The following is a 26,313-nucleotide window of genomic DNA, read 5'->3' on the forward strand; positions in this document are numbered from 1 at the left end:
GAAGGAGCATCTTCACTGCAAGTTGGAGAGAAAACCAGAACCTCTTTTACCAGAGCTCCTTTGCAGCAGGTAAATTAAATGGATTTTAATTTACACTTTTTTTTTGGGGGGGAGACTTTTCTTTAAGTTAAAACACTAATGTCTCCCAAGATATAAGAGCTGTAATGAGCCAAGGGCAAATGGGACAGTGAAAAATTAATCTGTGCAAAAGCACTCATTACCACACATGGGGTAATGTACAGGACTTTCTATTTCATTGCAGGCTGCAATAATTTAATTGGTACGACTGTGTTTTCTGTAATATTTACACCTTTTCAGCAACCACTAATAATTCCTTTTCAACTACAAACTAAGAATTGCAAGAAATTCTCTAACAGAAACAAGCTGGTCTTTAGCCAAACTGCAGTTTGATTTACCCTCCCCTTAAATAATGCACCTGAATGTTTTCACTCTCACTACATAAAATTATATTCCTGCTTTGTACATTTTTACTTATAAAGGCTTTTTAGAATTTTAATATTTTAAAGTATGGGCAGCACAAACCCCACCTCAATCATTTCATCTTCCCAATCTTCTGGCATGAGTAAATTTTTTTTTAAATCACAGAACCACAGAATTGTTTGGGTTGGAAGGGACCTTCAAAGCTCTTCTGATTCCAAACCCCTGCCATGGGCAGGGACACCTTCCACTATCCCAGCTTGCTCCAAGCTCTGTCCAACCTGGCCTTGGGCACTTCCAGGGATGAGGAGTCCACAACCTCTCGGGGCAACCTGTGCCAGGACCTCACCACCCTTATGGTGGAGAATTTCTTCCTAATATCTAACATAAACCTGCCTTCCTTCAGCTCAAGGTCATTCCTCCTTGTCCCATCAGTACATGCACTTGTGAAAAATCCCTCTGCAGCCTTCTTGTAACACTATACTGGAAAGGGAGTTGCATCCCATGATTAAATCCAACCTGGTGCCACGATGAACATCAGGAGGTTCCCCCCGTCCCCAGCCCACCTACACCACCAAACCCATCGCAGGCTGCAAAGAGAAATATTTCTTTCCAACTAACAGACCTTGAGCCACTGCAAATGCCTGTCTGCAGCAGGCTGTGGTGCAGAATTTGCTGGATGTAGCCTTTGTTCAGGGATTCAGTTTATGCAAGGACCTTCTCTGAACGCAGAGCTGCCTTGCCAGCCCGACTCGCTGCTTACCGCAGGCACCGTTTGTGTTTCTGGAATCGCCTCCCTCTCCCTCCTCCCCTCAAAGTGGATTCTCTGACTACACAGGGAGCTCAGGCTTTTAACTCTGAATCACACACACTCAGATGCCTGAAGGAGACCGTGCAAATATCCATCTGTCTGGTTAACAATTCTGTAAACAGCAATGGCACCAGGAGAAAATTTCCAGCCACTCTTCACTTGGAGGTTAAATTCATCTCCTTTTCCCATTTGTGAGTTTTAGCTATAAAGTAAAAAGTTGATGTTGATTGAAGAAACTATTCCTCAGATATTCTGCACAAATGGTATTCATCTGTGTCTTAGGATGGTTCAAAGGAAACGTTTATGCATTCTAGATTAATTTATTAAATGAAATTTATGCAGCTTGTTGCCGATGACATGAAAAATTTAGAGCTTCTACTAACGTGCTCATTTGGCCTCCTTGCAAGAACAGACTGTATTTCAATTATCTTAGAGTACAGACAAAGAGGAGAGGAACAAAGCTTTTCACAAAGACTCCCTCCTCACAACTAAATCAGCATACTAAAAATGGATTGTGGATCTCTGAAAATAAATGGCCAGGTTAATGTACAGCTAAGAAATGCTTGGGACACTGGTCTGTCCAAGGAACAGCAGATTCCAAACTGGGCTTTGCAAGTGTTTCCCTCACTTGGGAAGGTAACAGATTGGTAAAAGAGAAGCTAAAAAAACAGAAAATGAAGAATGAGGCCAGAAGGAAAGCCAGGATGGAAGTGCAGCGGCAGGAACTCAACAGAGCAAGGGTATGGGGACAAAGTGAGCTGGAGGTGGAGCTTGTTATCTCTATTAGTGTTAATTACTAAATGAATGTTTTGCCTGAGAGAACCTCACACTTTTCTTTAAATTAACCTCACTAGAAAGTTATAAAAGACAAAAAGATCTACAGAATATTCTTCCTCTCCTCTCAATAACACTTTCCTCTGCTCCAGCACACTGCTAAAACAAGAACAGTGTCCCAGCAGCACCTCAGATGTTGTCCTTGCTGCTGGCAGGTAACATTACGAACATGCTTTTTTCACTTTTAACCAGCTATTTTGCACTTCTTTACCTCACTTTCTTTATTATAAAAGGCATATTTAAACCTAACCACACCTTTGTCTTGCTGCCAACTTAAAGGTACTGTCTATTGACTTGTCTTCAGCATGATTTCAAAGTGATTTCATTAAATATCCAGGAAAATATTTCTGAAGGTGTCTCTTTCTTCCCTATTTGGATACACAGGACAAGATGACAACTCTAATTTCTTTATAACTTTTACAGAAGTCAAAACCCAACAATAAATGTCACAAGAAAGGATTTCCTGAGATATAGGGAGATTCTTCAGCTATCATGTAACAACTTTCCACTTTCCTATGGAAGCATGAATAATTATTTTTAAAGGGAATAAACACAGTTAAAGATGAACCAAACCAAAAGGATTATTTATATATTTAGGCTGGCATTTAATCTCAGAAAGTATGGTGATAATTCATCAGGTAACCCCATCCTGTTATCACAACAACTCATCAACTGGCTTTTTGTGTACTCTCTCCATGCTGGAAAATGTAGAATTTTCTAGGCTTTGGCCCTCTTGCTAATCTTGCATCTCATTTATTTCACATTTACTCAGTCACTTCAGCAACTGTTCATAGCAAAAAATGGATGTAACAGTGATAACAGTGATTATTAATGGTTTGGGGTTTTTTAAAGGACAAGCTAATGTCATTTAAGCATTAGGATCACATTAGGTTCACTGGAAGTGTTCCATTCTCAACAATTTATGAAAATTTGCTTGAAACAAAGGTGTATGTACTTGAGTGTGCTGGGGAATGTCCCTGCAAGAAGCCCTGTCCCATCTCTGCCATGGAACCACCACTCCCCATGAGAGATGTGCTCTCAGAAAGTGCTCAATTAACAAAGATATGGGGGAAAAAACCCAGCAAATTCCTTAATTTTTCTGTCAAATTTGACTAAAATCCATTACTGAAAAGTCTGGCCACATGATCTTTCAAACATTTGGGCTCGTCGAAGATGAACTCATCAGAAGCACTTCCCAGGTATTTTGAGCTAAATTGAGGATGTAATTAGGAAGTAGAGGGGAAAAAATGAAAAAAAGAAAAAAGGGAGGGGGTGCAAAAAACCAAACAACTTTTCTTCCTGTGCTGACAGTGCCATAAAGCCCAACTACAGATACTGCAACCATTTCAAAGGCAGGAAAGGCTGAGGCCTTCACTGTGCTGTCCACTGGCTTTGAAGTGCCGAAAGCAGCTGCTCCCAGCAGATAGGAACTCTGGTACTGCTGGAGTTATTTTTTTTCTTCAAAATATACTTTCAAATCTAACAGCTGCAAGTAGAACAAAGTTGAGCTAAAGTATATTTAAAGAAGAAGAAAAAAAAGCCACCAGTTTCTCTCTCTGAGAGTGTTCTCAGTGGATACTTCAAAAGCAAGTGGTACCGAATCAGATGAAGCTGGAACCAGGAGGGACACATGACAGCTGAAACCAAATACTGCAAGATCCAAAAGTTCTTTTTTGCTTTATTAATGGATTTGAGTGCATTTGAAAAGCTAAGGAAATATGAACTGCTGTGGTTTTTTCCAAAATATCTTTGAAGCAAAGATAAATAAATATCAATGTATCAGGTTATTTGTTGTAATAAGTATCAGATAAATATCAATATATCAGTATGTCTAATCTGCAGGCAAAGCTATCTTTCAGCCCCACAATGAACAGTCCATGTTCACACCAATAATTATTTTGAAATCAGTATTCAAGCAGAGTCCTGGGACATCAACCATTCAGATAAAGCAGAGAAGTGAAACCACTGCTCCAAGTGCCTACATTTCCAAAATGTCTCTCAGACTGGAGAACTGGATAACACATAGTTAATTTGGTTCTTTATTACCAATCTTATTAAAATTATGGGCAACTGAATTGTCCAGGTTGTCATCAGTGCTACCCCTGCCACTCATCATGAAAGCCAACAAAAAATAAATCTGTAGGGCAATTTCCCTTCCCTTTTTATGTCTAAATTTCATTTGACAATTAGATTCATACACTTGAGGCAGAACATCTCGAAGCAATCACTACATTTCTCAGGTAGCTAAAATATCCAAGTTTTTGGTTGGGTGCCTATTTCCAACTGGAAATCTGCTGGAGCCCTGTCAAAATGTATCCCCACTTTGAATTCACTGCTCTATTTAAACACTTTAAATCAGTCTGCTCCTCGCCAAGTAACAACCAAAGAAATATGCAGTAAAACAAGGCAAGGAAAATTCTGCTTTAAAAATGGCTTAGAAGTTCTGAAGCATAAATAGAGAGCAGTGCAGAGAAACAGAAGTTGGAAGTACTGAAGGGAAATTTTAAGAGTGGAAGAACTGAGCTCATCCTGCTCCGTGGTGGGGCTGGAGGGGCTTTGTGCCTCCCAAAAGAACCTCATTCCCAGTGATAACCCCCTGCAATCTGCAGGAAGGGGCATGTATTCTTCATGCACTACAACTTTCAAAGAACATTCCAGATGAAGGACAAAGAGAAATAAATTTTTAAGAAGGGCATAAACAGGATTCCACTGAAAATTCTTCTTAGGCTCTCATTGTTTAGCTGTTTAGGGCTGAAACCCTTGGGTTCCAGTGATGTCTTATAAAGCTTAGCTGTTCTTTCTTGCAGCAAAAGCAGCTATCCTAAATAAAATAAATTGGAAGCAGTAAACATCTCAGTGAAAAATAGTTTCACTGATGTTTACCACAATATCAGCATTGTTACAGAATAGATTCACTAAAACATTTTTAAGTTCCATATGAATTTCTTGCTTTGTGGGTTTTTTTGACATAGTCTCTGGAAGGTCTGAAATAAGAAGACACATAAAACCAAACCATGACAATATGAGACATTATAATTTGCCTTTAGTGTGCAAACTCAGCTGAGCATTGCAGAAAATTTTATCTATGGCTTGATGAATGTTACTGTGGACAGTAAAAAAAAATTACCATTTGTAGGTAGAACAGGAATGCTGTAACTCCTGATACACTGCAGGTTAGCATTTATCTCTACAGATTAAAATCTGGCATGGGAAAATGGGAACAAAATCTTTGAATAAATGCTTACTTTGGACTTCAGAGATGCACTACAAATTATGAGAATGGTGAAGAAAACATGTGAGCCAACCATATCACTAAAATGATATGAAAATATGACTAAATAAAAAATTCCTTTAAGGCAGATGTCCAACTGACTCTGACACTCCCACTGCCCTCCTTTCAGTGAGTCCCTAACACACCAAACCTCCTCACCTTTCCTGCACAAATCCCCAGTATCTCTATTTCTGAATCACTAAATGCAGGAACCATCATAAATAACATCCCCCAGTTAAGCTGAACACCTGTGAGATGTCCCTCACCCTTCCAGAGGCCAATACGTCACCTCTGTCAGGTGACAGCACAAGTGGTGACGTTGCTTTGATCTGACCCAACAGACTCCCTTCTGTTCCAAGAACCACACACAAGACACACCATTGTTCCTCCCCAGCACAGAGCAGGGGTCTCTCAACACCTACCAAAGTGATCTTGTTCTTTAATTCCCTGAAAAAGCCCCTTCCAGATGGACCAGGGCAGGCTGGCACCAAAGCCAACCACAGCATTTCATCCTCTCACGGCACAGAAGATAAACAGAAATGAAACCACATTTCCCTGCTGGAAATGCAAGCTTAGATCCACACAAGAACAGTGATAAGAAAGAACTTTCATGGGTTAACCACCTTATTCCTACAAAGTACTAAAAACCCCCTTTCAATCCTTCAGCAGGTGTTACCAACAAAGGCCACTTCAGGTTCATGACCAAGAACCAGCTCACACCCGTGTCTGGTGCAGCTCCTTAGCTCCCACATCTGTGTCATGCAGTAATTTCTCTCCTTCTGCTTCTCCCCCCTTTACATTTCATAGCAGTACTGAACAAAACTTTCTTGTCTCCACCCAAACGTTTCCTGAGTGTTTCCCAACCCTGAAATTACATTACAAAGAAGAAAATCACATTCAGTGGGCCAAAACAAGCATTCACACGAACACTCCCCGTGTCAAAAATGATAAAAAGAATAAACCGCTGTTTCTTGACAAGAAGAGAAACAGATAATGCATTAAATAATTGAACCTGGTGATTATGAAAATAGGTGTTGCCACCTGTAAGCCTGGGAAACAATTTGAAAGAGTCGGAGGTACAAAGGATTGTGAAGAGGAAACAAAAAGTATTTTCTGTGTAGGTTCTCCCCACTCCATCCCCATCACAAAATAATATATATATACATAAATATAATATCTATAAATGGTGTTTTTATAGGAAGCAGAGCAACACACAGTGGCCTACAGCTGCAGGAAGGGGTGTTTTCTCCCCTCCACCTGGAGGAGCAAAGCAACTGACCTGCTGTTCATATCTTTTCTTGATCTCATCCAACTGCCAGGAGAATTCTTTGGCTTGCTTTTCCCGAAGCAATTTTGATCTGCTTAGATCTGCTTCAACCTCTGCCATCTACATGGGAAAAGAAAGGGAATATTTAATTTTTTTTTTTTTTAAAAGGCATAGCTTGAAATGTTCTGACATTTCTACAGTTGTTTGTAAACCATCAAAGAGAAGAATATCACTTGTTGGGAATGATAACAACAGCATTTGTATGTAGTGAAAATGAATATTCAGTCTCTACAGGATTATTAGTTACTCAAGGACATAGTGATCACTGTGATGCCACTCCCTAATTACAAAAGATTGGCTCCATTTTTCATCAACAGTGCTGAATATCCCATCAAAATTAAGTGAATATTTTCTCTAGACATATTTAAGACTCAAATATATTTCTCTTGAAAATATACTGCCTGTGGAAATTCAAGGGAAATCATGTGTGAGTCAGAGCACAAACTACACAATTAAAGCAAGTTTACATTAAATCAGAAAATAACTTTAAATAACTTAAAAGAGAATTATTTGGCTGCAAGTGAAGTCCTCTGAAGATAGTCATCGCCTATGAATAATGAGTCCCACAGATTCCAGCACGCAGCATCAAGGAAGCAATTTCACAACTCAATTAACAAAGGCTTTTGTATCAAAAGCACAACTGTTAGCTGTACATCAGGCATGTTTCCAAGGGAATATATATAAATATATATATGTAACTCTGCTGCAGTGCACACTCATCAATGACTTTCAGATCTAGATCCCAACATAAGCAGTGAATAAACTGTGTCCCCAAAAAGGGAAAAGAGGTGGAGGGGTTTGAAGGACCACAAGTCCATCTGCTCCACAAAAAGAAGAAACCCATGAATTTCTGAACCACAAGCCAAAATCCTGCTTGGCCTAAGGGAGTGCTCAGTGTTCAGCAGATGTCTGTGCCAATTGGCCTGGACATCACTCCCCAGGCAGGAAGGAGGAGAAAAGGCAGCACTCAGAGTGGGGAAATCCATTTTATTGCAGAGTACTCCAGCAGGAAAGGAAGGGACTGGAGCAGGAGCAGTTGGCCAAATAGAAAGTGGAAAAAGAGAACAGTGAGGAAGCAGCTCCTGGACCTCACTGCTGCTATCTACCATTAAGAAAAGGGACTGCAATCAATGTTTTATGAATAATTTTTTTCCAGCTCCAAACTTACTCAAATTGCATGGCTATGGCCATATTTTACTCAGGTTAATAAAACCCAGAAAAATAACAGATCTTGTTACTGCACTAAAGGAGGTTTTTTTTTGTTGGTTTTTTTTTTTTTTTTTTTTGAGAGAATGAAAATGTTCAAAAAAGTGAAATAGTAAAAACATATGCAAAGATGCTTTCAATCTACTGGATTCTGCAGTTTATTCGTTAGGTCACGTTCATCTATTTCCAACAACTGCAACAAAGGCTCTTGATCATTGTTTGCCAAACCCAGGAAGCCCCAGATCTAGAGTTCCATGACATAGCCTATGTATTATTTCTCTTTTTTTTAGTTACTACTGGAAAAAATGCAGATCTTGCAGTTAAACACATGCCACCCACCCACCAGTGGACATCAGGTGATTCTTAATAATCACAAGCTTGACAAAATAGGAAGCAGATGGCAAAATAAATGATATTATCATAGAGCCAAACTAAAGAATCCAGTATTGATTGCAACAACTGAAAATGACCCCATCCTACTCATCTTCATAATTAACTTTATCTCACACCAAAAATGGGTTTAAAGCCCAGTATTCCTAATGCAGATCAAAGGACAGCGTTGCTATGGCTACTGCAGTTGTTTTGTAATAATACCTCCCACCTTACCACAAAACACAGAATTTTCCAGTATTTCCCAATGTACTGGGAGATTTATCTAAGAGTATGTGGATTCAGCGGAATGAGAAAGGCCAAAGCCATGAAGAGAGAGTTTCAGCAGTGTTCCTCTGATGTATTTCCTTGGACCTTGGTTCCTGCAGAATACAACAACTCAACTGCACAATATCATTTAGTATTTCTAGATTTTTGCATCCAAGCAGTAAAGAGAAAGAAGTAAACAGTAAAGAAAGAGTAAACCTCTGGCTGATTCATGAAGTACAGCAAAACTGATTTTCAAAATTTCCCAGAATGTAGCAATATTCTGAAAGAAATTTACTGTCATTTTAAAATTATTGTTGACTATGTTTTCCAAATTCTTTTGCACTTTCTTAAGTTTTGGAGTGGTTTTCTTTGCTGAAGGTTTTTTTTTTTAAGTGAATGAAACTATTCTTAGCCTTTCTAGAATTAGACAACATCCCTTTTTGAGCAGAACTAGGATATTATTTTGAGTCATCATGAAGAAATTGCAGGAGGGTCACACAGTACAGAAAATGTTAGATTAAAATGGTGGGATTTGTTGTATTACCCTTGTGGGTATGGTCTGCTGAACACATCATGCTTTTATAAGTTTGTTCTTGCTTTTTTTTTTAATTTCCAAATTCTATTATTCACTGTCTGCACGGGTCTTAAAAATATCAGCAATGAAGATTTTCAAAAAACTTTGAGAACAACAGAAGGAATTTCCTCAGTCCTAAGGCAGCACTCTCAGCCACCCATTCCAGTCCCAGCCTGCAGCACCCTCCTGTCAGCAGTGAGGTTTGGTCAAGGCAGGTGAGGTTGGAACTTGCAATCCAGAATTACAAGCTGCAATTCTGTCTGGAGATCTCAACCACAGGGGGAGTTAGGAAATGTCCCTTCTCTCCCCTTCTTTTTGATCACCTTTTGCTTGTTCCCTTTCACTCCTTGGGCTGCTTTTATAAACTCCAAGGAGAACAGTTTAACTACTGTTTGTTCCATAAGAAATTTAAGCCACTAAACTCCCTGATTTTCAGGGACAGAAAAGTGGATTTTTCCATCCTCTGCACATGACTGCCAGCAGCCACCATGGCTCTGCCCCTGTTTGGGCTCAAACTGATTACAGGAGCTCATTAATGGAAGAAAGAGTCGCTGGGAAAAGAGTAGGAAGAGACACATTTAAGTGGGAAATGACAAGCGTTGTTCCATAGGGTGTATAAACTAACCCTTTATACTCTCACTCCTGAAAAATCCCTAATCAGTATCATAACTGCAGATATCTTTATAACAATGACAATTCCGGCTTTGTCAGAAAGATGAAACACCCGCCACCATCCCTTTTCTGACTCGCTGCAAAGACACTACATTGTGAAAGATTTTGATGTAGCACTCTCAAGTGGAGCATGTTTCTGGCATTATAAGATCAGAATCCGCTATCCCACTGCGCCAGAGTTTCAGAAAGGCTGGCATTGTGACCTCCTCACCCGCTGTTTCATTTCAGCAGAGTCTTTCTCTGAGTTCAGCTCCACCTGCCGCTTAAACTCCTCCAGGGCAGCGCCTGCCTGCTGGGCCTGCAGCCTCTGTACCTCCGTCACCCGCCTCAGCTGCTCCTCCTTCTCCCTAGAAAGTCACAGAAAATTTTCAGAGTTCAAGTATCAAATAAAAGAACAAGTGTGCTGGTGTAAAAGAGAGGCCTTTAACCCGATCAGTTTAAAATAGTATTCAGATTTCAATTTCCTGTCCCAGCTTCTGCCCAACTTCCCTTTGCAGGGCTTTGAAGAAGGCGATGGAAGGCCCGAGTTATTTTCGCTTTCTCCGATTGAATTTCACACGCCCAAACACGGCATCCACGGCTCACAACAAAACCTACACCTTCAAAGTCTCTCTTCCTTTCAATGGCTCTCTACCCCCTGCAGAACCCCTTTTCTTAATCTCATCTAATTAATAAAATTGAATAATAGTAACAATAAATAAATACTAACAAATTAGATTTCATTAAATTAGATTTAAGACCCCCCAATATTTAAACAAACTCTTTTTAGCATGATTGCTTTTCCAGATTAAAAAAAAGACCAAACAAAAAAATAACAAAATTATCCCAGGGCCATCTTTGCTCAGACAAGGTACAGGATTATTCCCTGCTTGTCATAAATCAAAATGCAAAGCAGGGCAATGTGTGACACGTGGTTCCTTCTTAATCTATTAGAAAGCCATAATGCTGTGATGTCTATTCAGCCTTTACAGTAATGACAGATGTTAAATCTCTGTGCAAAGATATTTCATATCAACAGCCTACACTATTTGACATATTAAACCTGATACATCTATAGAAATCAGGCTGGGTTTCTTCAGACTGGATGGTACATCAAAAGTAACGTTTCTGTAATATTTTATGTACATTCACATATATGAAAAGATACACATGAAAAGATAGAGACATTCACTATATTGACACAACAGAGACAAAAGTTCAGGTAACATAAATATTTCAGAAATGTTGACGTGAGTCCTCAAATATTTCTAACTTTTATTAACTTGTTACTGGCTTTGTTATTAATTTTTTGTGACATGTTCCTACTCCCACAGGTCAGCAGAGCTGCCTGACTTTGTGTTCAGACACTGGAGAACACGATGGGACACGGAGGGACAAAGCTGGCTCCACCCATGGCTTGTAACAGAAGACACATTCAAACAGACCTGGGGCTGACATTTTCATTTTGCAGGCAGAGGAAGTACCTCACGATAAATTTCCCATTTTGACAGAAATTATTTCCATATAAAACAAAGAATCTGACACGTAAGAGACGGAAAAGCCCAGTTAATTCATCTCGTCTGTCACCTTGCCAGCCCTGGAGGAGCTGCTGCAGCACTGAGTGAGCCTTTCAGAAAGGTCAGGAAGCTGCCAAGCCCAAAGTTACAGTATTCACATCCTCTTCTGTGGTTTGCAGACCAGACTTTGACAATAGGACAAAGAACATAATCCTACATCTTCACAAAGCAGCTCTTTGCAGTGCAGGAGAGCAGGGTAATTCCATTAGCAACGAGATCAAAGAAATGCCACAAGTCCTGAGTCAGTACATTGCTGTTTACTTCTAGAGGTTTTTATCATTATGCGTATTTAAAGAAAAACATATTTTGATGCCTCACTCACCACAGCTGATGGAATAACTGAGAATAGGGAGACTGCTCCTCTCCTTACAGAAAAAGGAAAATACCCTTTTTCCCCCAGCAGAAATTGGAGGAAAGTGGAACAAAGTCATGTAACACAGTTTTGATGATTAATGTTTTGGGGTTTTGCTTTTATGTTCTTAGAATACCTGTGCAAATTATCTTCAAGTTTGCTAGAGAGCATCCATCACCCCTCCAGATATGCTTTACCTCCACAGACTCATCAATTCAATTTCCCACACTGCTTTGAGGGGGAAGCACATCTGTGTTAATCTAAGCCATTACATTCCCCACTCATTTATGAGACAATAAAAATTATTCAGCAAAAAAAAATCACTACCAAAATCAACATTCCTTTGCCCATCTAAACTAAAGTGGCAAAATTCCATTTAGGATTTAAATTCTTCCTGCAGAGAATCCAACAGATCCAAGTCCCAAGTACAAAACTCCTCCTCCACCATTCCTCAGAATGGGCACACCAGTGACACCTCCAGAGCTCAAAGCTTTAGGAGCTGTCTGATGGATCAGTTATCCATGTGCTCCTGCTCTTTGGCTCAGTTATCCCCCAAACCCCACATTCCAGGGAGCTGCTGAATACAGATATTTTTCTTTTACAGCTGTTTGACACTGAATTATACCAAGCACATCACTCCCCTCTCCCAGCACAAAATCTGCCTCAGAAAGAAGAATATGAAAGAGCTCTGCCCACATTTGTTACCTTGGAGAGACCATGGAGAGGGGAAAATGTCCACTTCCCTCAAAGATCCATAATTCAGCAATGGGCCCTGGATAACAAACCTCTCTCCCTGCAAAACACATCTAATATTTCCACTCCATACTGGAAGTAAAACCAAAAATCAAAGCTTATTCAAACACATCCACACTGCCAAGTGTCACAGGACACTGGGACAACAGCTTTGGTCCAGTCAGATGGAAACACAACAAATCTAAACTTAAAAGGACAAGATATCAGGCCTCATGCTCGTAGTGAGGCACCACATTTATGCATCTTCTTCCTCAGGAGGATATTTTTATTTTGAAGTATTATGATGTAAACTTCTAGGAATGTGATTTTATGCACCTTCCTTTCTTTTAAGGACTTAATCCCATGAATAAATGCAACATCTCATTATAAGCAGGAAAAAAAACTTCATTTTTAAGGATGTGGGAGCCAGCACTCTCTATTTTTTGTGCGGTTCAGATTTGTACAGAAGCTTAGAAAACCTGTACAACAATGGCCCTCGGTTCACAAATATAAGAAAAGCTTCACTTTTTTTTCCCAAGACACCGAGCAATGTGCCTTGCATGAAGCACTAAAATATTCACTTTGAAGATTATTTTTTTTCAGTTGGACTAGTTGTGGGGCCCAGTACAATACAATTACATCACTTAAATCCCCTAAAGCTGAGCCGGTCTGAATATAAAAACAGGGTGAATTTACTCTTTGCCCCCAATTTAAAAAGCAGCAAATTCCTTTTGTTTCAGTGTATAAAGGACATAGCAACAGAATGAGGAGTCTTACAGCACAAACCATCTCAGGGAAACCTGTGAAGACCAGAATTTCAATTTCAGAAATCAACACCCTGAAGTGCACTGATGAGAAATACAAATATCTTATGTGCTTCCTCTTCATGCTTAATCATAAATATTTGTCTTGCTCTGTAAAATGTCTTCCAAGAGGTGACAACTAAACACAGTGAGACTTTTCAGCACTGCACTAAGGAAATCCAGGGCAATTCAGGGGTTAATGGAAAGATTCATTAAGTTTGAGATGTCCCAGCAAATGCTGGATGAATCAACACCTTCCTGGAGGGATCCCACCATTCCCTGAACAACAGCAAGGGCTCACCAACAGCACAGGGAACAGGAGATGCACCTGGCTGGTCTCAGCCTCGTCAATAAATTAAAACCCTTCAGACATGTGCCAGCACACACTGAGCACACAGGGACAGAGTTTCACATCCCAGCAGTAAAACCCACACCCAAGCTCCCTGTGTGTAATTTAGAAAGATTTTCAGTGGAAAATAGTAATAGGCTGTGAAACTCTTTATGATTTCTTATAAACTTATACCAGGCTTTAATTCACAAATAGGCAAATTCTCCCCCAGGTTTTCAAAACCTGCAGGCAGCACAGCCCACTGAATCCCAACTGTACAGGAGAACAGAAACAGAGCAAGGAATGTATTTTGCCACTGAATAAGCTTCTGAAATTTAAATTCTGATGGACTCCACAAGAGGGAGAGGCTCCATCCCTTGTCTATGACAGGTTGTTATGACTCTGGGTTTCTGCCTGGAGATAAACAGGAATCCCAGAATATCTTGAGCTGGAAGGGACCCACACTGAGTCCAACTCCCTGCTTCCCACAGGGCTACTTAAAACAAAATCAAAGGACTGAGAGAAGGCTGAGGTATGGGAAAAGCAGAGTCATGGCTGAGCCTGCAGCCCCACTGCTGCTGAGATCTGGGAAAGGCCAGGCTCCCCTGCCATTCCCACATTACACATACTCTGATCCTATGTACTCAGATTTGCTGTAGTCACACAAGTCTTTGCCCGTTCCTCCCTCTCTTTCCTAAATATTACTACTTCTGAGGGAAAAATGCTTTGCTCCCCACCAAACTGCAAACTGTTCACTTGCTGGAAGGCAGCTGAAGAAGGATATTGTTGGTTCTACACAGTCTTCATTTAAAGTCACAAGAAATAAAAAATTGACTCTCACCAATATGTGCTGAAAAAAAAATAAGTTATCACCATTCATATAATTAATTGAGATTCAAAAAACCCTAGAAAAAAACTATATAAGCACATTTCCAAAGTAAAGCATAATTTCTTATATAATACACAGCAAACTGTGTAGCTGAAAACACAACCTGCATCAAAACATACCCAAATTTCCCATGCAAACCAAAATTCAGGAATTTCACCTTAGTATCTTCAGTGTCTACAGATATGAGGACCCATCCAGTGTACTGACACACACATTTGATTTTACATAGGGAAATTTAAGCAGACCCATGATCCTGCTCCTGTCACCAGAGAGTCCCTCATGTGGAGATGCACTGCTACTGCCAGGACTCCACCAAATTGCAGCAGTTTCATTAATTAATTAAAATTATAGCCAAATGCAAGATCCATGCTACCACTTTTTAGTACCACAACCAGTAAAAGCACTCCCTGCCACAGCCCCTCTGACCTAACTTCTAGCATGCAGCTATTCCACTACATAAATAATGTACTGGGGCCTAAAATACCATGTAGCTGTAAAAGAAGAAGTTAATGGGTTCATTGTCACAGAAAAATGCTTCAGTAGTAATGCCAAATCTGTGAAATACGCAAAAATCAATTTTGTTTTTTCTGCTCTGTTTTTTAACACAGAGGGATAGCTCAGCTTTGGGCCTAACTCCATCCCAGCTGTGGCTGGAGCATCCCTGTGCACAGGTTGGGATTCCCACAAACAACAAGGAACAACCAGGGCTCTCCTACTATGCCAGCCCCAAACATATGGAATATGTGCAGAACACTTCTTCTTTTTGGTGTGGAGAGGAAGAGAGAGACACCGTGAAGTCATTCAAGCGGAATGATAACTAAACCAAAGCCAGATCAAAGGAGCGAAGAAGAAAGACTGAAATGTGAAGCTGAAATATTTATTGCCTTCAAAATATCATCCCTATCCTGTCCCTGGGTACTTTAATATTTGGAAGTTGTTAGAAAGCATTCTAACTTGTTTCATCATTTCAAAGAAATAAAGCCAAAAATATAAAGGCAAGAAATAAATATAAAGTGTTCCCCAGTTTTAAGAATAAGATGGGCTTGTCTTTATGAGAAAAAGCACAAATCCACTTATAAATTGTTTACAGTTTGCATAATTTGAGATGTTTAACATCAAAAAGCTGGTCTGCATTCCTTCAAGTAAGCTCCAACAGTGGAGGATATCTACAATATAATTATTGTTTTAAACTATATACTTATGTTTTAAATAAATAATGAGAAAACATAAACAAACGAAATCATTCTTTAAAGCCATTAATGAGTTCAGAGCAAATAATACTCCACGTGTGCAGTATCACACTGAAATAAGAATAATGCATTACATTCAAAATTAATGGCTCACAAATTAGGCAGACATTGGTTAAACACACTAATAATTATTATAACTATTTCTCATTACAATAATGACAGGGCACTGTTGTGCTAGGTGCTGTGCAAACAGAATAAAAGAGCAACTGCCAAATGATGAATGTGATGTGGGTTAAAAGGCTGGGCAATTGTTGTAAATGTGGCTGGAAAGAAAAACTTGGTAATTTTGCTCCAGCTTGCAGAAATGGTCTCCAGGATTTCGATCCAGCACATACATGAGAGCACAGAGGCTCAGTTATCAAGGGAGGAGGATTAGAACAGAGATTAAACAGTCACGGCTTTCCCATGCGGAGACCACGGGTAAACCTCAGTGAGGACAACACGGAGGGAAAATTAGAGAGACAGGTGTAGATAATGGCTTAGAAAAGGGGAGACAAGTCTGTAATTAAAAGGTGGCCCTGAAAGCCAGCACAGACAGCAAAGAGATTCATGAGGTACCCAAAGAAGAGGCGCAGGGAAGGCAAAGATGGAGATCAGAGAACAGCGCTGTGGCACTGAGAGCTGGGGGTGGATAAAATAAACCATCCAAGGACAAACTATGTGAGAAATCAGCAGGCACAGGACAGAGCCAGGCAAGGAGAATCACTTAACACTAACAAAGCACAGCCCAGGATGCGTGGAGAGCGACAGAGCCAACAGTGGTTGGCAAACCAAAGATGCTGAGGATGAACTGCCAGGATTAAGACTGTTAAGGAAGTACAAGGGCTCAGAATTTATCCTGTCATTCTACTGACTTGAGATAACTAATTTTATGGTTAAAATAATTGGTTAATTCAGGATTCAGAGTAATAATGGTCATGTTGTAGTAGATAATAAAGGTATTTAATTCTGAGGAACCATAAGTGTCTACTTGGGTCGTTGGTTTCTTCTTTCCAAGAGGACATGGATTGTCACAATTTTCTTTTCCTTAAAAGTACAGTTTCAATTATCAGATTCAAGTCCTCCATGAAGGCTGGTTTTATTGTTGCTGAAGCTGAAGTTAAGTTCTACAAAGCACATAAAAAGTAGAAGCAAAATTAAGATTATCGAATGTAATTGAAGTAGAGAGATCACAATCATTGAGCAACAAGGAACAATGTTTTTCCTTGTACTGTTTTGTAGATGGTTTCTAAGTGACTCAAAGGAAGTGACTACCTGAAACATTTCATGCTTTTTAACAATTAGTAATTGAATTCAATCCTCTGTACAGCTTTCTTTAGCCAACTGAAAGCTTTTCTCATTTCATCAATGTTTTGGGCATTGTATAACCTTGAAATGAGAAAAGAAATAAGAAATCTGAAACATACACGGATGTGAGAGGGAAGCCTTTGGAGTAACAAGGAAACAATTCTGCCATTAGTGTTGTTTATTTGTATTTTCATTTAATCAATGTGATTGTGATAGTCCTTAACTACATTAATTATTAGACTAGCAATTTACAGCAATTAATGAAGTGCTACAGCATGACACAGCAATGCTCTTCACCTCACAAGGCAATACTTTTAATTTCGTAAGCTGTGTGCCATATCAAACCAGTTTCACAGCTGTTATCACTAAAAAGATGTCATGTGATATCTCTATAACCATCTTGAGGGACGTAACAGTCCCAGAGCCAAGGATTAAAAATCAACTGTTACATTTTTTTTGCACAACCGGAGCCTTCCTTTCAATACATATTTCATTATTGCCAGTAGGTCTCCAGAGAAATGGGGGGAAAGAAAATGAAAGGCTGTAAATAGTTAATAGAACACTTCATTTTTGCTTTTAAGTGAGACTATTAAACAAAGCTACCATATTTCTGAGCCCTCTGTTCATGCTCCACGTTGTGGCCCCTAGAGCGAGGGTTAGGGAATGTTTACAATATGCTGGAAACTTTGACTGGGTTTGCTCTAAAAGGTTTCAGATGCTCAAGCACCAAGTGGAGAACAGCTGCTTGGTTTTCCACTGATTCTTAAAGGAGAAGGAAAAAAAACAACAACAAAAAAAACCAAACCAAAACCCACCCTACCAAAAAAACCCACACGGTTTTAAAGAGTAAAACTATATCCCAACTCCTCAGCCACATCACATTACCATTGTTTTTAAATCACAGACATGGCTTTTTTCATCATATTGCAATGGCTGTAACAAGACAACCCTCAACATTTAATAAAAGATAATGATGAACACAATGAACATGAGTATAAACTCTTAACAATGCTCTTTTATTGCAACACTTGGAATTAAAGACAATGCCTGCTCATATTCCTTTAATTATTTCCGGCTTTAAATAGTAATAGCTTTTCCATTCTGACAAGAAATCTCTCCACACACAAATACTCCATTTTCAAGGAAAAATGGAATTAAATGCAGGAAAACAGCTACACTTAGGCAGTTACCCTGAAAACATTAACAACAACAAGCAATTACTCAGAATTTGGATTCAACTTAGAGGCGCAAGAAAGGAAAAAAGAAATGAAAAATTAACTTGTGGTTAAAGCTATCACTCCCTTTATTTATTTATCATTGCATTGATGATTCTCAGGCTGTTGTGCTTTGCTGTGTGCAGTGGCATTTCTGACGCACACCACTCCAAGAAGCCAATACAAGAGGATTTGAAGGAGCAGCTGTTTAAATATAAAGTTTTCAAAGGGCTTCGTAGAATCAAATTCTGAAGATCTACTGTAAACCACAGCTTTTTTTTTTTCAGATTGTAACCTCTGTATATTTTGAAAAGCCTAGATTTTACTTATTTTCAAAATGTTGGGATCTAACAATTATGCAAATGTAAATTGCAAATAAAATAAATTATTTCCATTGCTAGTTATTCTACCTCCTTCTGCCAGCTCTCTTCACATGTTTATTTTGCCTTGCCTTCATCTGTTTCCCTCTTTATTGGGTCAGCAGCAGATTGTTCACCATTTATTTCTCTCATATCTATGTACCCTCACCTTTACACTGTTCCTTTTGTGGTATTTCAGAGAGAAGAAAAGTTAAATAAACACCATGGGAATTTTGCAAAATATAAGCAATCTTAAGGACTAGAAGACCCTTACATAAAACTTCCTGTGCTAAAGTCTGATGCATTTTTAGGTACTTCTGAATAAAGCAAGAAGAGCTTTTCACATCAAACAAGCCCAAGTCTTCTCTCTGTGCATCAAAGAGAACCATACAATGAAAAATGAGTCATTACTCAGCCACAGATGCAGGAGAAGATTCTGCAAAGGACAACCTCATCCTCTGCCCATTTTCACCTTGTCCCCATTTCACCAGTGCAGGTGAACTGGGAAACCCCAGGCAGAACCAGCACTGCTGAAGGAGGCAGGCTCAGAACAGCAAAACCTTAATAAAATACTCAGGGCATGAAAAAACCTTAATAAAATACTCACTATGAAAACAGAATCTCATAAACTCGGATCATCCCACTGCACCAGGGCTCAGAGCAGACAAGGGCCTTGTGGAAATCAAAATGAGAGAAGATGGGAATTTACTGACCCTTGGTGTTGCTGCCATCCAGGCATTCCCCATGGCAGCCTGAGGTTCCAGGACAGTGCTAATTTCATTTTAACTTCTGCTTTTAGCAAGGCTGAGATCAAAGCCACCCTCTGAAGGCTTTACAGGCATCAATACCAAGTTTAAAACCACAGGAGAAGCATGAGAATAGCTCCAGCTCCATGGATCTGGCTCAATGTCAGGTAAGGAATGACCCAGAATAACCAAATGACAGGCAAAGCACACCAGGAGATGACAAGTGAAGCTTTTTGAATAAAAGAATTGACTGAGGTTTCAAGAAGAGTAACTGGTACCAAAAAAAAGGTATTTCCTTCCCTAAAGAACATTTCTTCCACCTTGATTTAGGAAATATGAGTGCTGACACATTTTTATCAGATAATTTCTGTGAGGCAAAACCTCGTAGCAGAAATAGCTGTGCTACACACAAAAGCTGAAATGCAAAATATAAGCAAGTACCACCTGACAAAACCCCTAGAAACAGCAGCCCAGCACAGAGCATTGCTCTCACACTGGAATAAGGAAAAGCAGTGGGAAAAGCTTTTTTAAGTCTGCAGTGAGGAAACCCCCTGGCACCACCTCCAATGTGAAATCAACTTCTCCTTGGCTGCCATGTCAGAAACCACACGTACACAAGCATGTGCATGTACACAGGAAGAGATGAGAAAAGAATGGCAAATCATTTTCATTTCTTCATTTTCCTGAACACCTGCAGTCACCACCTTCACACCATGTCATGACTGGAAAGATTTGGTCTGAGAACTGTGTGTGCTTTAAAAACCATTAGGAAAACTATTGGGAAAATCTGCTAATAGATAGAAGTGCCTTTACTGGTTTCTAGAAAGTTTAGCAGTTTAGCCCCTCTTTCTTCCCCAGAATTTTAAACAAGTTCAGGCAAGGGGTAGAAAGCCATGGAAAAAAAAGAGGTGTTGGTAGTTCCTTATGTAAACAAATAATTTTATTAAGTGAGTTGGAATGAAGCAGCTGCTCAGCATTTGCTCTGTATCATCCCCACTTGAAAAGTGCTGAGATTTGGCTCCATAGACAGACTTGGGGAAAAAAACAAAAAGGCAAAGGGTGAGCAGGAGAAGCTTGTGGAGTACTGGAGTGGAGATGTGCAGGCATTCCTTGGAGATGCAGTGTTTAACTACAGCATCTGCACCTGTACAGGGTGAGTTTCATCTCATTTGATTTAATTTCATCTCATTTCATTTAATCTCATTTAATTTCTCCTAATGTCACTTCTCAATATTTGTTTCCTTCACACTCTACAGAAGTGAAGAACAAGAACTCAGGAAATCTGTACTTCAGGAGAATATGAAAATGTTATTTGTGTATGAGGCAAGCAAAGCAAAAAGCATTAAGTCAGATCCCATAATTACCTCTGGTACATGAGAACTGTCACAACCCTTATCCTGAAGAAATCACCATGCTCTGCACTTCCCATGAGGGTGAGAGACGATCACAGCCTCAAACTATTCAGGATGTTTAGAATTTAGCCCAAAATCTCTCAATGTCAAGAATGACCAGGTTTATGTGTCTCTGCAGCCACAAAGGTGTTATCCCTGTCCCTGGGAGTGTCCAAGGCCAGGCTGGAGCAGTGGGACAGTGGAAGTGTCCCTGCCATGGCAGGGGGGGATGGGATGGCTTTTAAGGTCCCTTGCAACCCAAACCATTCTGGGATTCTCTCACAACACTGGAATGCAAGTGTCAAAACCAAACCACCTCAAAACTGAGCTGGTGTTGTGGTTGTAGTCTTCAATAAAATGGGGAATATTTCCCTACAGTAAATGGATATTTCTCACAGTAAACTAAAAGTATTGAACAATCTGCTACCAAAATATAAGCAGAGGTAAAATAAATATATTAAATGAATAAACATCCAAATTCCAGAGAAAAAGACACAAGAGATGATGCTGACAGCTGTTTAACAATATTGTATAAAGTCAGCAAGACCTTTTCCTTCTCTTCCATGCAATTTCTTCAGCAGCAAATAGTTACAGATTTTTCTCCTCATTTATTTTCTGTTTCATTCTACTCAGTTTGCACTGTGACAAATTATATACCTCTATTTCCTACTCCTCTTCTCACTGAGAGATAAGAACAGCAGAGATTCAGCCTATTTGCAACCCACTCCCATGACACATTTTCTGCAACCAAACCACAGGGATTAGAGAAACAACCTTTCCCCCCAAGTAATTACAGAGAAGCTTTTCAAGAAAACTTTGTTCTTATAGAAATGCCATTTAAAGGACATTCTAGAAAAGCCCTTGCAGCACTTCTCAGAGTGACTTGTGCTATTAAGCAATGCCTGTGACATGCACTGCAGAAGTAAATATAAATTTTATATCTACAAGTCACCACCACGAGTGTTGGAGCAATTCTTTTGCAAAAGGTTTGCTTTTGACAGATATTTCTACCATGAACTTCAGAAGAAGGAAAAAACCTTCTGTAAACTACATAAACCCCTATTCTGTATTGAAACTGTGGCAATACTTTTTTTTTTTTCATTTTTGAAGTGAAAGATACTTTCAGAAATGTGGATTTTACTATTCCACACAATGCCTCAAATCACTTTCATTCTGCATCGGTGTGGATGCGTTTGAAACAGCAGCAGCACTGTTTGCTGTCACAGCACTGGAAAAATAATGATAATAATAACAAAAATCCCCTAAAATGCCTGCCACTTCCCTTTCTGTGTGCTTGCAGCTCAGCAGCTACTCAAGATATAATCCTGTGGCCATTTCAGAATCAAAGTGCATTCAGATCAAAGCAGTTTATGAGAAAGCACTGATGCACCTACTGGGTTCTGTTACAATTCCACAAGGCATCATTTCTATGGAAGATGCTGAACTGTATTTTCATCCATTTCATGCAAGGTGAAGTTGTTTTCTAAAGATTTATTTGGTCTGCCTAAGCTTGGAGTTAGTTAATTTCATTCTGCACGTAGTTAAAGAAATTCAGCAAAATGAAGCATTTTTACATAAGACATTGTGTCTTATAGACTCATATGAATAGGAAGGGATTGCTAAAAAGAATAATTTTTGCAGCAATGAAAAAAAAAAAAACATAAGGAATTCGTCCATTTCTGCCACAGTAAATATTACTGCTCCTTATCTATTACCTACTTGTACATCATATAAAAGGACATATATGAAAATATCTTAATATTGCCAAGACACACTGGTGCCAAATAAATGGCTTGAATTGCAGAAAGCCCTGCAGGACTGGCAGCTCCTCTGTCCTGGGCAAGTGAGTCTGTTCCATTCCTGTCACAAATGCAGAGGTCAGACCCAGAGCTGAAATCCCAACCAGCAGAATGTGAGCTGGGCTGAACTAGGGTACTGCATTTCTGCAAATATCATCTTTTTAGGATCCTAAATCCATCCTCATGGATCTGCCAACTTCTGTTCTCCAGCCAGACAAAGCCACACTTGAAAGCTAATTTTTATTTCTATTCAATTACTTATTAGCATTACTAATTCCATTATTAATCTTAAAATTAGACACAAACCCCTGCTATAAAACAATTAAAAGAGCAGTAATATAGAGTGTTATTAGAGTAAACTATCTCCACAATTAAACATTTTCCATTTCAATTGGGAGAGGTATATTTGGTTTCATATTAGAAATCTCTACATTATTTTCAACACCCTCAATCAAAGAAATTAAATTAAAAGAAAAAAAAAATATGAGAATCAAAGTGCCAGAGGACATGGAAGTAACTCTGGGGAAAATATAAAGTCAAAGAATATTCTCATTTAGAGGGGACCCACAGGAGTAGAAGCAACATGTACAGGAGACACTTTGAAAACCATATAGGAACATATAGGTCTATACATATAGAACCATATTAACCACTTGCTGTGGGGGAAACAGCAGATGATTTTAGCCTGTTGAGCAGCCCCCAGGGCTCCTCAATCCCAGGAGCTGATCCCAGTTTTGGCCACAGGATTGACCCACAGAAGTACAAGGCTGGGACTGAGCTCTGCCAACATTGTTTTATTTCATGGCCCTTGGAGCATCACTTTGGGCTCTTAAAACTTGAGTCTTTCAAATCCTCAGCCCAACTCCAAGCTACACCTAAGCTTAAATACAGCCAAGGAATCACTGAAATAACTGAGGATGTCCTCAGCCCCAGCAAGAGCTCCTCAGGTTCCAAATCCCCAGCACTTCCCAGATCCTGCCTGGAGAGAATTTCCACTGCACCCACGTGGTGATCAACCCTGGCCTGCAAAGCCAGACTGGTTTTATTAACATAAGTAAGTGCAAAATGACACATTATTTGAAAGATGTGGAAGAAAATTAATGCAACTTCATTATCAACAAATCAGATGGTAAAATACTAAAAGATTAAGTGCAGTTGATAACAGTTCAACCTCCCCAAAATTATAAATAATAGCCAGTGTAAAGAATTTAAAGATTAAAACCTGGAGTTTTTATTAATGTCTGCAGTGATTTAAGATAGTCTCTATTTATGCCAAATACCTCAGAGATAATAGAAATAAAGAAATACAGACTTCAGCCCTGTCATTTTTATAGAATAAAAGTATCTTTACTTGCCTCTCCCAGCCTAGATAAGCTACATAGTGATATTAAACTGAATACTTTTAGCAAATAACTTCTGGTTTGTTTCAGAATAATCTGTTTCCCCTAGAAATTACTTCCACAGCTTTGACTTTTAACTGGATTAACACACGGAAAGAATAATTTACATAATCAAAAATGGAAGGAGCATAGCAAGAGTTGATTTTGTCCTATGTGCAACTGCTGTACATAAACCACTCCCTTGCTCAGAAAACATCAGACTTGGTGCAGCCTGATTAGCTGTTCATGGACAAAGTCAGCAAAAAAACCTGTTCCAAGTTCGTTAATGAAAACAAGTTAGCATTTCTCCCACAAGAAGAACAAGTACTCCCACAAAGAAATGTAACACTGAGAAAAAATCTGCTTTAGACTTGTAATTTCTGGATATTAAACATCTAATATAAAATCAGAAGCATCATCTACTAAATTAAAATATATTTTAAGTAAATACATCTTTCAAATTTATTCCATTTTCTAGAAGAGCCCAAAGCAGCAAGTCTTTAGTTTTGATTACTTGCTTCCTATGAATAAACTCTGAATTGAACCTGGGCCCATTTATTTGAGAGGGCAGCACCAGCTGAACATCATTAACTCTTATTTATTTTAATTAATTCTCATTAATTCTATTTTATTCCCACCACTTAAAAGTCAAAAAATTTAGGTGAGTTGGATCTTATTTTACTTTTTTTTCATTTTTCTGGTTGATTAGAACCCTGAAGGTGCAACTTTAAAACTGGAAAGAAAACTATAGGAGGGCAGTTAGATGAGATAAAGCATAAGTTTATTTAATAAATAAACATTAATAAATAAATCTTTTAAAATACCAAGGATGGTTCAAAATTATTCCATATTCACTTACTTCAGAGCCTGTTCCAGGTGGCGAATTTTCTTTTGAGCATCTGCTTTTTCTTTATCCAGATCACTCCGAATGCCATTAATCTGCCATTTAAAGAAAAAAAAAAACATATATTTTAGCCAAAACAGTGTCTGGCTTAAAATAAATCAATAATATTTTAAATTCTAAAAACTATTTCTTTGCATATTCCTTTTCCACTGATGCTGACAACCATCCATGGATTTCTAAAATTATGAGAAATGCAAAAGCAGATATTAGCAGAGAGATGAAGTATGAGAATGTAGCCAATGAGCTATTTTCCTTCTCAAAGTGAATTATATCTGTCTAGAATAAAGAAATATCAGTAATTTTATAAAAAGGAACTAGGTTTTCTTTATGTAAGTACAGAAAAGGAGACAGGAAACTGCCTAAAGTAGTGACCCATATTCTCTAGGGTGCAGAGCTCCTACTCCCAAATTTGTGACCACCCAAACAAATGACTTGTGATCATTTCTTACAACAAAAAATATCAAACATAAATACCTTACATAAACATCCTGAATAATAATAATAATAGAATAATTAGCAATAATAATCCTAAAAATAGTACAGAAACCCTTGAATTTGGCAGCTTCCCAGGTGTGGTCCAAATCACTAGTTTTTGTAAAGTTTTTTTGCCAAGGGCAGGTTAAATCCAAGAGTTTATACATAATCTAAGAGTTGTATTGCTTTAGAATTGCTCAAGGAACAATGTGGGGATGGGACATACAGGAAATCCTTCATCCACCTACAGTCATTTGTAATGTTCCAGGCTGTTAAGATACTACAATGAAGAAAAATAAGTTTTACGAAGTGTGTAGGCCAGTGAAAAAATAAAAGAGGGATCCTCTGCTGGGAGCAGTTCCATGGAGGTGTTCACTCCAGGAACACTTAGTTGACTTCCAAGAGCCTCCAAATCCATGAGCTATTAGAGAATGAAGAAGCTGCTGCCAAACCTGGTAAAATTCTATATATTCAACAGGTGGCTTGGGAATGGCTGTCAGGAATAATCTGCCACTCTTCTGATGCTGAGCTGAATGTTTGGAAAACAAGTGGTTGATTATTTATAAAAAGCAGGTGTTTCCTTGGCTTGTAAAGCCATTTAGCCTAACTGGTTCCTGATCCAGCAGATAAGCACATTTAATCAAACAATGACATTTAAGGTTCCTACCTATGATTTGTTTGATGTTTAAGTATCCTCAGAGGCAACAGCCACTGCAGACTCATAAAGATTATTAGATAATGGGTAGGTTTTCAAATGAACAGATTGCAGCAGAGACTTCATGATTCCTTTACTTGTTTTAGTATTTTATGGGCCAATCCATCCTGGTTTATGGATTTATACCCACAGATTATTCACTGATATTTTTCTTCCCATCCCATCTCAAAGATTTGAGTTTGAAAACAGTTACACCACAATTTATGAACAAACTGCTGTCAAGTTATCTATAAAAAGAAAGGCTCTGCTTCCTTGTTTGCTGATGCAGAATTCCAACTTCTCTCCCTGGGCTCACTGGTTGGAGGCACTGCTGACACACCCTCACCCCATGCTTAGAAGCTTTCTCCCAAAAGATCCCCAAAC

General features: G+C 39.0%; 1 protein-coding gene across 12 annotated transcripts in view; it reads right to left on the reverse strand.

Annotated features, from left to right (window-relative positions):
* CEP112 (centrosomal protein 112) overlaps window positions 1-26,313 on the reverse strand; it is a 185,777-nt gene that overhangs the window by 118,869 nt on the left and 40,595 nt on the right. For all 12 annotated transcript variants that reach the window (XR_014949296.1, XM_077787393.1, XM_085556674.1 and 9 more), the window contains 3 exons: window positions 24,717-24,796; window positions 9,984-10,119; window positions 6,634-6,741 (listed from right to left, as the gene is read on the reverse strand). Coding sequence is in view for 11 of the 12 variants with exons in the window: in XM_077787393.1 (XP_077643519.1) it covers window positions 6,634-6,741; window positions 9,984-10,119; window positions 24,717-24,796 (324 nt within the window). In the remaining variant the exon portion in view is untranslated. The remainder of the gene's footprint in view (window positions 1-6,633; window positions 6,742-9,983; window positions 10,120-24,716; window positions 24,797-26,313) is intronic.

This window comes from Lonchura striata, chromosome 18 (assembly GCF_050655825.1).
Source record: "Lonchura striata isolate lonStrDom1 chromosome 18, ASM5065582v1, whole genome shotgun sequence".
Classification (NCBI taxonomy): domain Eukaryota; kingdom Metazoa; phylum Chordata; class Aves; order Passeriformes; family Estrildidae; genus Lonchura; species Lonchura striata.